Genomic DNA, 14,342 nt, shown 5'->3' with positions numbered 1-14,342 from the left:
TATTTAGAACATGTCCCAGAGCTTTTCAAATTCTTCAGTGTATGCTTGTACAACCGACTCGATGTTTGTAATCAAAACGTTCTCCTTGTTATTGAAGCGTGCACTAATAGAAATAATAATGTCAATGGGACACTGAGACGCATTACAACGTTGTAAATAACCTACCCAATTGACCAGTTGAAGCTTCCAGTAATAACAATTCTCTTGTCAATAACAGCAAACTTGTTGTGCATGAAAGCGTCGCTGCACACAGGTCGTTAGTATTTCTCTGATTATCTAATATTAGGCAGAGCAAGTGGGTTTACCCATTATCCAGCTTCAAGGGGATGCCGTAATCTTCGTTAAGTCGTACGACATCGGAACCTTTTGCGTCCAACTGTCCATTGTCCGAAATAAGCTTGACATCCACTCCGCGCTCCATTGCGTTGCTGAGTGCCCGAGCAGTCGTGTTATCCGTCAATGAAAACACGCAGACATACAATGTTTCTTGCGCAGATTTCAAAGCCGAAATGAAAGTATGGTAACTCTTTTCTGAAGGGAAGAAGATGGGCATGCAGAAAGTGTCACTTGGCAAGTCATGCAAAAAGTCTGGTTCGAAGCATCCATAGTCTGCTTCCTCCTCCTGGGGCTGGTTTACATGTTGGGCAGCGATTTGACGGAGTCGAGCGTGTTCTCGGCGCACTGCACGGCGTTCAGCATCGTGTGCGCTGCGAAGTTGTTGATATTCTTGCTCCTCGCTTTCGTGGCGGGCTGCAACGTCGGCCCACGAAAGCGCATGCTGGCTATGTTGTTCTTCATCTTCTTCATCTTCTTCTCCCTCTCCTTCTTCTTCGCCAAGGTTCTCTTGTTCCAAGAACTCGTCAGCACCTAGACTTGTGCCAATCAAGCAGGACATGTAGCTCTTGAGCAAAGCAAGGCGCTGCTGGTCGGCTTCAGACTCCATGGATCTGCTGGTAGCCGCAAAAAGCCGGTTCATAAGCTTGATTGCCTGCCTTTCATCGTTTTTCTCTTGTCTGCTTGAATAGTGTTTAAGCAAAGTGTTAAAGTGGCGCGTTGTCCTTTGTTTCAACTCGTCATCGGAGACGATAGTCTCGGCATCGGCCATGGACTGAGGAAAAAAACTGCCTGATTACATATTTATGCGTAGAAGGGGACGATATATCCGCTATACCTTGTTTACAAGCTGAGGCAAGGTAAGTCGTTCTTCTTCTCCTAGCCAGTCTACTGTCATATTTGGGTGGGAAAGGTGGAAAAAAGGGATTAGTTTCCGAAGAGCCGAGCATCATCGTCCTTTAAGAGGAACACACGTTTCACAAACCATAGCCATTAAACTTCAGATGCATTTTGCTGTGCTCCTAGTTACTGCAACTGACGCTCTTGTTGGAATATAGGAACGATGTAAAAATAGCGGCACGTAGTTAAGCCAAATTATATAGAGAAGCTCAGTACTATTATCTGGATGACTTTATGCCGCTGGCATGAAAGAACTGTACTTGCAAGATGTCACGTAACCTTAATTTGGTTAAACTTGTGTTCCGGGTCGTTTGGCAGCCAGGGGTAGTGCACGCACGCAGCGAGCAAAGCAACCTCAGGAGGGCAATAAGCTTGAGACTCCTTGCCAGCTGCTTGTCTCTCCACAATGGAAAAGTTTCGTGAAACATTGACTTTCTTTACCAATGATGGATGTCATGCATGCATGCATGCATCTTGTACGCACTTTTTACACTGGTCTTCCCGATACGCTCTGTCCACTTGAAAACTTAGAATTTCTGACTACGGGATTCTCAGGGCAGAGACAATGCCTTGTCTAGCTCTATGTCGACATTGAGTATGATGTTCAACAAGACTCCTGTACTCGCCTATCTTGGCGAATATCGTATTTCCATATCTTTTCGATAACGAGCAGTAGTCTCAGCTATAGCCAACGCACAACCTGATTAGCCTCGAGATTAAAATACATCATTGCAGACATAGCTAAGGTCTCCAGTCGCTTACAGCATGTAAAGAATAAATGATTACTCACCGAGCAGAAGTCTGTGCATCTTTGTATGCACGTTGCAGCCGTCGCAGCTAGAACAGAAAGAGCTAGAAACTTAAAATCGCGGATGGCGTCAGCTGCGCGTATATCAAAATACTGTGAATAATAACAAGGTCTCACGTCATTACATATAACAAGCTTCTAATGTACACTGCAAGAATCAGCTTTGTGCCAAAAAGAGTACTTTAGGCTTCTGGGCCTGCATAAGTTCTTGGGCCCGCATTTTGTGGCAGCTTTGTTAGAGGATCTCATATGCTGCAAGCTTCAGAATATATCTATATGAGGGCTGTGTAGGTTGCAGCATTACATTTTTCGGCTTCAGGTACTTGGAAATCGGAAAAAGCATGTAGCGACCGTAATCCGGCTGGTTGGTTCGCCCAAATGGATAAAAACTTTTACCTGGAGATTAACTCACGCTCCAAAGTTTAGCCTTATGCACATGTTCAATGACAGTTTGCCTCGGGGCGTAATTCGGAACGAAGTTAGCGGCAAAGTTTTCAGGGCCTGCTCCATTCCTACAAGGCATATGTATATGGGTTCCTGTTTTCACATCCTCCGAGTGGGTAGAGCGAGCTAGTCTTTCGAGAAAATTACTTGGGCATCACTCTAACTGAGGATCTTTGTCCCCGTTGAGAAACGCGACGTGGCATTTTCTTTTCCATCGCATTTTAGCGAAGATGCAGAGATAGTTGTACCAGTGAGAAATTTGTACGACGAAGGAATGAGCTCTCGGAGATCCTCCAAAGATTTGGTATATAGGTGCCTAAGCAAAGCACACGGCAATAATGCTGGTATCTGCCATGAAACGTGGACTCTGGAGAACGGGTTGCCGCATGCCTCCTTTGCAGCATTTTTCATCCACATTAAGTCATGCTTATCAACCCCTACAACAGATATAGCACACACGTCTTGTAAATTCATCAGGCTTATGCTTCGAATTACTACGGAGGAATTCTATATCTTTGTCAACTACAGAGACGCCTGGGCGTTTTCTAAAACACGTAAGAATCACGGAAGAACGATGTGAATGCTGCACTCCACGCCGACCTAGTCGAGGTATAAACATACTATGGACAACCGCTAAGTGTACAGATCACCTTACTAGCAACTCAATACCATACCGTAAGACGACGATCACTGAAAGTTAGCTATCCCAAGTTTTCGAGATCGTTCGGTTTGATTGGCTCAGTGCCTGCGACTTTTGCCCCCATCCACCCTGAGAAACATGTGGCGGCCCCTTACAAGTTGCACAAGAAGCAGGACTGACAGCAGCAGGAATATTGAATAATAAATGTCATGCCGTCCCCCCGTCAAGGTCTATTGTTTGCATGTACTGACCGCCGTATTTGTTATTCCATCAATTTCGATCAATCGTTATTTGCGGTATATTCACTTCTTCTCTTTCCTTCGATCTTGCCCCTATCGCTGTTGTTTTTCAGCAGCAGCAGTGATTCCGTGAAGTTTATTTTCTTTTCTCACTTCATTATCCCGAGCATCCCGGGAAAAGCAAATGCTTTTCGCTTTTCTCTGCATTCCATTATTTCATGTCGTCCAAATACAGCACCGTACCTGTAGAAAGCGGACCGGAAACGTTCACTATTGATCAGTCTCGCTACCGAATCATTCGCAAGGTCGGCTCCGGCTCTTGCGGTACAGTCTGCTCGGCTTTCGATCTGGAGAACAATCGCTTTTGCGCTATAAAGAAAGTATATCGTGTATTTGATAAGTATGCTCACACAAAACGGTGCTTGCGAGAGATAAAACTGCTCGAACATCTTGGCCGTCATCCACGGATAATTCATCTATATGACATTGATGCCGAGGATCCCAATAACTTTAACGAGCTGTACCTGTTCTTCAATTGCATGGACGCAGTAGGTGGTCGCTAAACCTTCTACAAATTGCTTCCACGCACCCGGCTTTTGACTGACGCTAAGAGTATCATTTAGAGTTTGCACGACGTTATCCATTCTGATAAACCGCTACAGCCTGTACATGCACAGTGGTTTACGTACCAAATTCTGTCTGGTCTCAAGTTTATACACGGGGCGGACGTTATTCATCGCGATTTGAAGCCAGGTACGTTGATACAAAGTACGAGAAAGATTATTCGAAAATAATGTAGATAATAATATTTTTTCCCTTTGAGTTCAGCCAATATTCTCGTCAACAAGGATTGCCATCTGCGTATTTGTGATTTTGGCATGGCCAGAGGCTTCCAGCGGACGGAAGGCAAAGGGAAAGGAACATCAATGACGGAATACGTCACTACGCGTTACTATCGCGCTCCCGAAATCATGATCAACCCACAGAGCTACAATCATCTTGGCAAGTGGTTATTCAAAAGAAATATGCATACGCGGCCATCAGCGTAGTATCCGACGGTAAAAGATGCTAACTCAGTATGGCTGTTCTATCCAGTTGATATATGGTCAGTTGGATGCATTTTGGCAGAGATTCTAGGTCGCAAAGTGCTGTTCAAGGGACGCGACTTTTACGATCAGCTGCACAAGATATTGGAGATTATGGGCCTTCCGGAAGATATTTCATTTTGGCAGCCTTCGCCTTCCGTTGCGGCATATCTGCAAGGACCCTGCACTGTAGATGGACAACTACCTCCAAGAGATCCTTTAGATTTCAGACAGTTGCTACCAATCGCAACTCCTCCAGTTGCCATCGATCTATTGCAAAAATTACTACAACTCAATCCAAACAGCAGAATCAGTATCGCAGACGCATTGTCCCACCCATATTTGATTCCGTTTCAGGACCCTGATGAAGAAAACCTGCAGCCAAAGAAATTCAACTTTTCGTTCGAACAGCTACAAACGGAGCAAGAGTTGAAAGCATGCATCATCGAGCAGGTTCATAGATGGAAACGCCGCAAGGAACAGCGCGCCGCTAGCTCGCTGAAGGAGAGCAACAGCAGCAGCAACAGCAAGGATACTTATAGTCAAAGTGTTCATCAGCGTCGTGTCCAACAAAAGGATTCATCAGGTGGTACTAGCACATTCGTGAGCATATTCGAAGAGAGCGCTGGCGCTGCAAATAGACAAAATATGCCGGATACAGCACAACCAGCCAGCACTAGCTATTATACAGCAATAACCATGGCTACATCTGCGGATGCTGGTCTTGTAGTGGAAAAAGAACTAGCAGACGATAACCATGGATACAAATCTGCTGTATCCTTTGCGACAACATCAAATACTGTAAATATCAATGAATCGCAACAACAGCGTCAAATCAAAACTATCGCACGAGGGAAAAAGCGCAAAGAGCTAGAACGATCGCTTAGCCAGTCTTAAACATTCATAATACATACAGCGTCTACTTTTCCAACAGCAGCACTGCGCTTTGAATATAAAATGATACATTTAGCTGCTCAAGAGCCTGTATAAAAGTTGTTGTTCCTGACCCTCAAGTGCTTGATGTAATTCGTAGAAGAATCCGTTTTTTCCCTTGTTTATCCCAAAATTGATATTTGCGGTATATGACCCATCGAATAACATGAACAACGTGCTTTTACAGAGATGCACTTCGGCGCTGATTGAATATAGTTTTCCAAAAACGGATCGAGTCCCGCGAATTTCGTACCCGCAGAACTGACGCGGACACAAACCTGCTTTGTAGTTATGCCAAAGCTCAACGTCAACGTAAGGTGGAATGGAAAGAAGTTTGAGAATATTGAGCTCGGTAAATTGCACAGTAAAATGTACACAAGTTGCATTTCCGTCTTACATTCATGGCGATAGACACGGACGAGAGTCCTGAGCTCTTCAAGACTCAAATCTTCTCGCAGACGGGCGTTCCTCCCGATCGCCAAAAGATTATGGTCAAGGGCGGCATGTTGAAGGTACGTTGATGCTTGTGATTGCTGCCAGGAACCTTTGCTGACGTATATGTGAACTTAGGATACGACTGATCTCAACAGCTTAAACTTGAAAGACGTAAAGTATCGACGCAACGCGATGGTGCTGGAGATAGCTTACGATATATATTAACCGGATCCTTCATGCAGGGCCATACTTTCATGATGATGGGAACTGCCGGCGAGCTGCCAAAGGCACCTGCTCAGCCTGTCAAGTTTTTGGAGGACATGACGAACGCCGAAGTTGCAGAGGCAGTAAGCACACAATCTGCATATGTCTTTCTTCTATATTCGCCGTGTCATCTGACTAGGTTATTTCTCTAGCTGAAAATCCCACCTGGATTTGAGAATCTGGGCAATACTTGCTACATGGTAAAATATTGCAGCTGGATCCAGTGATCGAGATTGAGGCTGACAAGATGCTTTGCGTCTAGAACTCGACTTTACAGTGTCTCCGTGCCATTCCTGAACTTCAGGATTCTCTCAACAAGTAAGTCGTTTGCATGTGGATATAATTCTCGGGCGCTTAATAAGCTAATCTTTAACTTTACATTAGATACCAGGGAAAAATGAATACCATGGATAATCTCGGCAATCTGACGGCGAGCTTGCGTGATTTGTACACAACGTTAACAAAGACAACGGAGGGATTCCCTCCCATTGTCTTTTTGCAGGTAATCAATATCAGATTACATCAGAAACTAAAAGCACATAAAGTCTTACTGAACTATTTATTAGATGTTCCGCCAAGTCTTTCCCCACTTTGCCCAAACTGGTCCGGGAGGAGTGCCCATGCAGCAAGATGCAGAAGAATGCTGGAGTGAACTACTATCAGTATTGAGACAGAAGTTGCCAAAAGACGATGAAAATGGCCGGAACTTTGTTGAACAATACATGACCGGTGAGATGCGATCAGAGTAAGCATGCTGCTGTAGCTTACAGTCTTCAAAAAATTTGACATCTTTTCATAGACTCAAATGCGTGGAAGCTCCTGAAGAGGAGAAGGTTGTGACGACCGAGCCTTTTACTAAAATGAGCTGCCATATCTCGATGTGTGAGTTTGGATGACATGAACTATTGATTACGTATTTCTAACGCTATATTTTAGCTGTCAACTACATGATCAATGGAATCAAAGAGGTAAGTTTTTAGACAAAATATAATTTGCAGCAGCTTAATGACATTTTCGTAATAGGCTCTGTCCGAAGAGATTGAAAAAAATTCACCTTCTTTGAATCGTTCTGCAAAATACGAGCGGGTTTCTCGAGTCAGTCGCTTACCAAGCTACCTTACTGTTCAGTTCATTCGATTCTTCTGGAAGCCTGAGCAACGTATCCGCGCAAAGATTCTGCGTAAAGTCAAGTTCCCACTGTATTTCGACGCATCCGAGCTCTGCACTCCCGAGTTGCAGCAAAAATTCAGCAAGGCCAAGTTAAAAATCAAAGAACTCGAAGATAAAAAGGAGGCCAAACGACGGGAAGAAAAGCGAAGGAGAATTGAAATGGAAACTACGCCCAGCGGACGAAACAGTGCTGATGAATCGATGAAGACTGAAGAGCCGTCCTCCTCAGAGGAAAAGGTTAACTGGAGCGAATTCCTCGACCCCGAGCTCGTCAAGGATGTAGGGTGCAACCCTACCGGTCAGTATGAGCTTTGCGCTGTGCTTACCCATGTCGGCCGCTCTGCAGATTCCGGTAAATTGAAGAAAGAATAGACTCTGCAATGAACTAGACTTAACCTTGTAACTGTGATAGGTCACTACATCGCCTGGGTCAAGAACGCTGAGGGTAAGTCAGATTGAATCATTCTAGACAAACTAGCATTGATGATAATCATCAACCTTTTCTTCTTTTCACAGACAAATGGTACAAGTTTGACGATGACAAGGTGTCCATTGTCAAGGATGCTGATATTGAGAGATTGGATGGTGGAGGTAAAGTTCACAACATTGGTATCAGGGTGGATGGAAGCGGAAGCATCTGATATTTTTTTTTTTCGCGACAATTGCAGGCGATTGGCATACAGCGTACATTGTACTGTATAGAACCAGACGCCTAGATTAATGGGTACTGTTCGGAAGTGTCCATTAATGGATATTATTAATAATCCTTTTTCCCCGCTCTATCCCCTCGTAGTCCCAGAATTTGTAATCTTTAGCTATGAGCACTTTTTACAAAAGAACTCTAGTGAAGCTTTTGCAATCCCTGTTACTTGTTTCCAATGTTTTATTTCAATGATGCGAAGCTACTAGGATGATTATATTTGAGAATTCGAAACAAAGAGACAGGTGTATTTGGGATACGGATTGTAGTGGGGCATTGTAATAAAATGACGAGAAGATTGGGTATCTTGTTCAACGATAATGTGCATGTATACGGTTCGATTATGTGTGTAAAGGTATGCGTGTGCGTGTGTGCGTATGTGCGTATGTGCTGCTGCTGTTTGTTATACATATTTACTGATTATTGGCGAGAGCCAAGCTGGAATTCTTCTTCATCAGCTTGCCCCCTAGGCCTTTGAAGCTTCCGAGACTCGTTGAGGTCGGTGAATGACCGATCATCAAATTCTTTATGCCGAGTTCAACGGGTAATCCCATGGTATCTGCAGTGCTCGTGCTTGCTTTCTTTGCATACTTTTTGATGTCTGCCTTTGAGAGTTTGATCCGGAATGCAGCCTCGAGAAGCGCGTCAGCTCCTAGATACTCGTGTGGTATATGCAGCAAAAAAGCCAGTATCTCCGAGTTTGTGGGGCAATGCCTCAGTAAGTGGTCTGAAACCAGTTTCGATTAGCTACAGTCAGCAGCAAATCAATGCAATTAATCATTACCTTTGCAAAGTTCCATGATCGCCAGACTGATACGGTAAAAGACCTTTACGCCTTCAAAGTAAAATACGTCCCATACACGTAGCACAGAACTCCACGGCAAGGTCATAGTGAACGCCGTCAGGAACCACTGCGCGATATACATGATTGGCTGCACATCGTTTTGTTCCTGAAAATATCGACTCGTGAGCACGCGTAATGATTATCAAGGATGTGCATCCGATACTTTACCAAATGCTGAGCCAGCTTTGGCTGATATTCTTTCAGCAGTTCGCCGATAATGTACGCATCGATGCGTACCTGCGACAGAGACGGTGTAAAGTAGCCATCCAGGTAGCGGTCAATGGTCGCTACAAGCAGCCAAAATGCATCCTGAAGGGAGGGGGTAAAAAGCTATGTTAGTTTCAACTTTTGCCTTTAGGCAGCAATTCTCATACCTCTGCCGTCATATGCATCAACATGCATCCTGCCAGCCGTCCCATACCTTGACAGTATTCCAACTGCGGATTGTATTGCGAGTACGCTTTTAATATATCACCAAGATCTTGTTGCCCTTGCCCATTCTCGTCACGAAATTGTGTATGATCTGGATAGCAGCGGGATACATCGCGTTCAATAACGCTGTATATATCCGTTCTCTGGCGATGACACAGTTTCTAGACAAGTAATATGTTTGTTAGTCAAATACTGCGTACGCATGGAAAGCCGTGTATCTCGTTGGTTTGCTTACCTCGTACATCCCTTGTTTTCTATAATTCGCGCTACCTGCCAAAAACTGCCACACACGAGCTCTGACAGAAGCAGGAATTCCAGAACGCACGAGCTTTTTGAACTTCGCATCCTTCTTGACAGTGCCTGCATCCATTTTGCTAACAATATTGAGCCACTTGATCTCACGCTCCCTGTATGCTTTCATATCTTTCGATGACGAGTCAGCTCTGCTGAGACTAAGCAAGATCAAGTTAATATATTTGCTGATATTCACAATTTGCAACGTTTGTTTTACCCTCGGGATGGATTTCCTGTCTTGGGAGACTGAATGATGAAACCATATTCATCGACGTCTCCATCTAATTCTGGAGTGACTGGAGATCGTCTCTTTTCGTCTACACTGTCGTTATCATCGTCGCCGTGGTCTGCGCTGTAACCAGATATGCTGCTTCGCGTCTTGCGCTCCGTCGACGAGCGTACTCCGCGTATCTGTACCTGTTCCAACGAAACAGGAGACATTGTCTGCTGTGCCGCATATTTCATGTTCGAGATATGACCTGCATCGTCTACATCGTCGGATGCATCGGAGTAATCATCGTTGAAAGCTGAGGTATCAAATTCGGGTTCATCGAACGCATTCGTGCCGATTTTCGACGGAACCGGTGGAGGCATCGCGGCATGCGATGCTGCTGGCGGTGGAGATCGTAACCGAGGAGATTGCATTTGGTGGATATCTTTACAGTTTGGGTTAATGGCTCAAGTACATACAACTGTATTCGTTCACAATGGGTACCTGAGCTATCGGAAGGTGCATCTAATGGATTGTGACGCGAAGGTACCGAAGGCATCGAGGACGTAGTTGTCAAACTTTCTAAGCTGGCTCGTGCCCCTTTGGGCCACGCTCTACCGTTTGCTCCATGATAATCTGTCGCAGAAGATGAATATTGCTCAGAGGCTGATGAGTTTGAGTGTAAGGAGTTGCGCGATGGTTGATACCGCGGTCTCTGACCGTATGAGTCCGCGCTCATGTTCGAATATCGATATTCGCTCACGTCCGTTGCTTCCAAACTGGCATCCAAAGACTCAAGCACTCTAGGGTCGAGTTCAACGAAATGTACGTTTTCTGCATTAAATTGACCGATTACACCCTCGCAGTAACCCTACATTGATCTTTTGTTGGCAATGCAAGCCGATGCAAACAAGACGCATAAGGAAAGAAAAATACTTAACCATGTATATATCATCTTTGATGTGTTTCAGGACCACGATGCGCTCGCCTACAATAAGCAGCATCGTTGTAAGCAAACAATGACATGTCGAAAAAGAATAGCTTGCGTGTACCTGATAAGTACATCAGATCTTCGGGCGTAGTCGCGAGCACGTCCGCCTTGGAAACGCACGAACCAAGTCCTCCTGTCACACTCAAGTTGCAGCAAACACCATACGTATATCGGACATCCTTTGCGTATGCGTACCTTTCTCTGCGAACTCTTTCAACTCTGCAGGTGACATATTGTCAACGTCGACGGGCGCATAATCTAAAGCTTCAGCTGGATCTTTTAAAAGTTCCGCGATTTTCTCTTGAAGATCCTCGAGATTTGTCGAAGTATGCCGCGTTGCTTTGACATCCATCGTGTAAGAGGAAGAAGAAAAAAAGAAAGGAAAGGAAAGGAAAGGGGGTGGGCTTTCGTTCGAGAGCGGAAAGGGCGCTTTGAATGGGCAATTCCTTATTCCCAAGCGACCGGTATTAAAATGGCAAGTGCACGCGTGATCGACAGATATTGTTCTCCTCCATCAATGCCGCATTAAGACACTCTTTTGATTGTCGCGATCGTATGATCCAAGTTAAAAATCGGATTTAAATTTTTGTACATATAGAACTCAAGGCGATATCCATATTATCACTACAGCTTGGATGGGCTGCACATCACCAAACGACCCTGAGACTGGTAGTAAAGTCTTCACCTTCTTCTTCAACTTTGGTGTCGCGCTTACGATGACTGTATGCTCTATCTCCAGGACTGGACACGTCGTCATCTTGGCCAAGATAACCCGCCGTCTATGTACTGCCTAACGCGCAATGCACTCCATTCAATCCGAGCTGAATATCCATTCCTTCTGGCTTACAAAGGACCATGCCATTATTCCTGACTAGCCATCGATTTATATCGAGACGCGCTAAAGAATGAGTCGCTTGTACCTCTTTATCTTGCTAAAAAGACAAAATTTGTTACGGCCAAAGAAATGGTAAGCGCCACATCATATCCACAATCATTTTATTCGTCTCCAGTTTCAAGAAGCTCCTTGATAAATATAAGTGCCGTTTAGTTCACGTTGGCATGAAAACATAGCCAACGATATATCCAGGGACCACCGCGAGGAGGCGACACTTGTCAGTCCCTACCTTCCACGAGAAGATACAGCCAATGGCTTCAGGGATGTGCCGAAGCTGGCCACGACAGCCGCCAAAAGCCAACTTCTCATAGAGGTGGTCAACAGCCCGAAGGCCATTGAGTCTTTCCAGCTTTGGAAGAGCTCGTTCTGAAGCCACCAGATTGGAGATGTCTATGCAAAATAATAATCGTTTAGCATGCGATGTCAATGTAGAGAGCCTGGCTCTGTACTTTATACTTATCTTTGTTCCTAAAATCTCAGACTGCTGCGCAAGAGAACTTAGAAAGCATATGAAATATCTTACTGTTGAGATACCATGAATTCCAAAAAAAGAAAACTACATACCGAATCTTATTGTAGAACGCCAATGTTTGGATTGGAATAACCTTCTTGATAACATTGCATAAAGGTGCATCAACACCACTGTGCAAACCTTCAACAAGGATAGCAGCGCTAACAGCAACTTTTGCGCCAAAGCATGCCATCTTGCACCGCCCGCCAAGTCTGAGTGCAAGATGCAGACGTCCGAGACTGACAGCGCGTGCCAGCTGTTGGAAGACACCAGCGCCCGGGGAACAGACAGATCCAGAGACCCTGACCTGCCGACGGCCAACCTCGAACCCACCCGAGTACCTTATCCATGGACCACCTTGGAGCAACGAACGGAAAGGAAGACAAGAGGAGGAGGAGAAGTCGTAATAGTGCAAAAAGATCGGAATGGGCATCACTGTTGGGATGTAGTGGGTATAATTCCTTTTTTGTTCTTTCTTTTGCTTATTTTGCTTTCTTTCTGTTTTTCCTCTCTTTGGTTTTTTTTTTGGTTTTTTGCATTTTTTCTGTGGAAACAAAACCGGCACGAAGGCATGGTTTTCGGGATGCCTCAAAATTGATGATGCATGGCAAAAATGATATGCTTCGTCTTGGGTGGACGTGGGTATGCTTGAATGTAGATGTGGATGTGGATGCGGATGCGGATGCGAGTGCGAGTCAAAAATCTTGTATGCGGGATGATGATGATGATGATTATGATGATGATGTATGCATGCATACATGCATGCATGTATGTGTGTATGTAGGATGCGAAAAATGTCGTCAAAAATGCTAATGTGATGAGAATGTGGATGTGTATGGCCAAAAATGGTGTATGCAGAGAGTGATGGATGATAAATATGACGGTGACGTCCATGGCGTTGATGATGATGATGTCGATGATAGTTCAAAATTGTTGTGTATGCGATGAGAATGCCGTCTATAGTCAAAAGTGCGCCTGCAGAGAATGTCGGATGATGATGATGATGACGATGACGATGAAGACGCTGTCTATGATCAAAAATGATATATGCGGATGCTAATGCTGGTCTAAATTGGTATGGGTAATGATCATCCAGGTCAAAAATCGGGTGCGCGGACCAGCCGGTGGAGGAGAGGGAGAGACGAAGGTATCGTTGCTCCTCGGCGCTCCAAGGATGAGCCCCCAGGCAGGTCAAGGTTGGACCATCGACAGGCAGAGTCCCCGGGTCCACCCGTACCACGGACGCTGATGCCCCCCGTACAGCTGACACGGGCTGCCAGCTCGAACGCCTACAACTTGCACCACAAACTTGACAGGCAGTACAGATGCCACACTTTTGGGTTAAAAGTTGTGTCGACGCTGAGTCCTTGATGAGAAAATAAAGCAGCAGCGGTGCTGATTTGCCTCTATACAATGCGGGCCTTGACCTGCTCCTGACTTGCCGGACAGAGAGCGATGCGGACACCAGAGAATAGCCAGCACGTCTGTTGAAAGTAAGAAAACGCAAGCATTATCAACCAAGTCGTGTTTAAGCTTTTTTTGTATGTCTGATACTTGGGAACATCTGAATATAGAGAAAGGAAGCGGCAACAAGTGAAAACCAGCATATCAGGAGCTACAGATGCATCTGCGCGAGGATAGAACCGTAAAAGTATTCAATCATGCCACCGTATGGTAGTTTCGTCATCCTTTGGCAACACTTACCGTATTGACGTAGTTTGGGAACGCATCAGAACTTGCCTTACCGATGATGGAAAAACCTTGAAGGAGAAGTAGCCACAAACACAGCAACCGAGGACGAACGAGTGAAGCCGAGAGCACCAGAGTTAGACAGGCTTGCCGCAGGTAAACCCGAGACCAAAACCAGCTTTCAAGAGTATTTCGAAAAGTGCATTGGGATCGAAGTCGAAGCCTTTTGGATCTTGTCATTCGTGAGTGAAATTTACCTTGGTTAGAAGTGTGAATGCAATTTGCGCTTTGACTGTGTGAGGGCAGCAGAGTACGGGCCAAAAGAGAAGCACGGCGACCAAAGTGCGAGGGCAAAATTTACAGTTACTTTTGTCTTGTATTTAACACGTGCTCTTGTTTTGTTGTCGCCTAGTTCACATGTCGTGGATCATGCAAGGCAGGGCCTAGGCAGGGTCCTGACAATTCCTCGGGAAACAGGCTGAAACACAGTTACCATGCATAACGTGGCACCGCTGAGTGGGAAT

At 45.1% G+C, this 14,342-nt stretch overlaps 5 protein-coding genes across 5 annotated transcripts; 2 read left to right on the top strand and 3 right to left on the bottom strand.

Moving 5' to 3' along the window:
* Positions 1 to 3: 3 nt before the first annotated feature.
* VTP01DRAFT_1985 (uncharacterized protein) lies at positions 4 to 1,231 on the bottom strand (the record flags this gene model as incomplete). Its single annotated transcript, XM_069380395.1, has 4 exons — positions 4 to 103; positions 166 to 243; positions 306 to 1,108; positions 1,172 to 1,231. 4 exons carry the CDS (start codon positions 1,229 to 1,231, stop codon positions 4 to 6), a joined length of 1,041 nt encoding a protein of 346 aa, XP_069237488.1.
* Positions 1,232 to 3,582: 2,351 nt separating this feature from the next.
* VTP01DRAFT_1984 (uncharacterized protein) lies at positions 3,583 to 5,346 on the top strand (the record flags this gene model as incomplete). The annotated part of the gene is made up of 4 exons (XM_069380394.1): positions 3,583 to 3,912; positions 3,988 to 4,117; positions 4,193 to 4,366; positions 4,460 to 5,346. 4 exons carry the CDS (start codon positions 3,583 to 3,585, stop codon positions 5,344 to 5,346), a joined length of 1,521 nt encoding a protein of 506 aa, XP_069237487.1.
* Positions 5,347 to 5,673: 327 nt separating this feature from the next.
* VTP01DRAFT_1983 (uncharacterized protein) lies at positions 5,674 to 7,972 on the top strand (the record flags this gene model as incomplete). Its single annotated transcript, XM_069380393.1, has 14 exons — positions 5,674 to 5,734; positions 5,794 to 5,894; positions 5,953 to 5,988; positions 6,060 to 6,164; positions 6,234 to 6,281; positions 6,344 to 6,399; positions 6,466 to 6,583; positions 6,648 to 6,826; positions 6,881 to 6,963; positions 7,018 to 7,049; positions 7,105 to 7,603; positions 7,664 to 7,696; positions 7,768 to 7,842; positions 7,920 to 7,972. The coding sequence occupies 14 exons, from the start codon at positions 5,674 to 5,676 to the stop codon at positions 7,970 to 7,972; spliced, it is 1,479 nt and encodes a 492-aa protein (XP_069237486.1).
* Positions 7,973 to 8,364: 392 nt separating this feature from the next.
* Positions 8,365 to 11,075, bottom strand: VTP01DRAFT_1982 (uncharacterized protein; the record flags this gene model as incomplete). Its single annotated transcript, XM_069380392.1, has 10 exons — positions 8,365 to 8,678; positions 8,736 to 8,901; positions 8,964 to 9,104; positions 9,170 to 9,388; positions 9,463 to 9,679; positions 9,739 to 10,177; positions 10,237 to 10,603; positions 10,674 to 10,720; positions 10,785 to 10,856; positions 10,919 to 11,075. The coding sequence occupies 10 exons, from the start codon at positions 11,073 to 11,075 to the stop codon at positions 8,365 to 8,367; spliced, it is 2,139 nt and encodes a 712-aa protein (XP_069237485.1).
* A 249-nt stretch (positions 11,076 to 11,324) lies between these two features.
* VTP01DRAFT_1981 (uncharacterized protein) lies at positions 11,325 to 12,562 on the bottom strand (the record flags this gene model as incomplete). Its single annotated transcript, XM_069380391.1, has 4 exons — positions 11,325 to 11,513; positions 11,848 to 12,008; positions 12,075 to 12,115; positions 12,183 to 12,562. 4 exons carry the CDS (start codon positions 12,560 to 12,562, stop codon positions 11,325 to 11,327), a joined length of 771 nt encoding a protein of 256 aa, XP_069237484.1.
* Between the last annotated feature and the right edge of the window lie 1,780 nt (positions 12,563 to 14,342).

This window comes from Rhizomucor pusillus (assembly GCF_041956525.1).
Source record: "Rhizomucor pusillus strain CBS 183.67 unplaced genomic scaffold VTP01scaffold_12, whole genome shotgun sequence".
NCBI classification, from domain to species: Eukaryota; Fungi; Mucoromycota; class Mucoromycetes; order Mucorales; family Lichtheimiaceae; genus Rhizomucor; species Rhizomucor pusillus.
The sequence above is the reverse complement of the archived record's forward strand: the minus strand, read 5'-3'. Positions and strand labels throughout refer to the sequence as shown.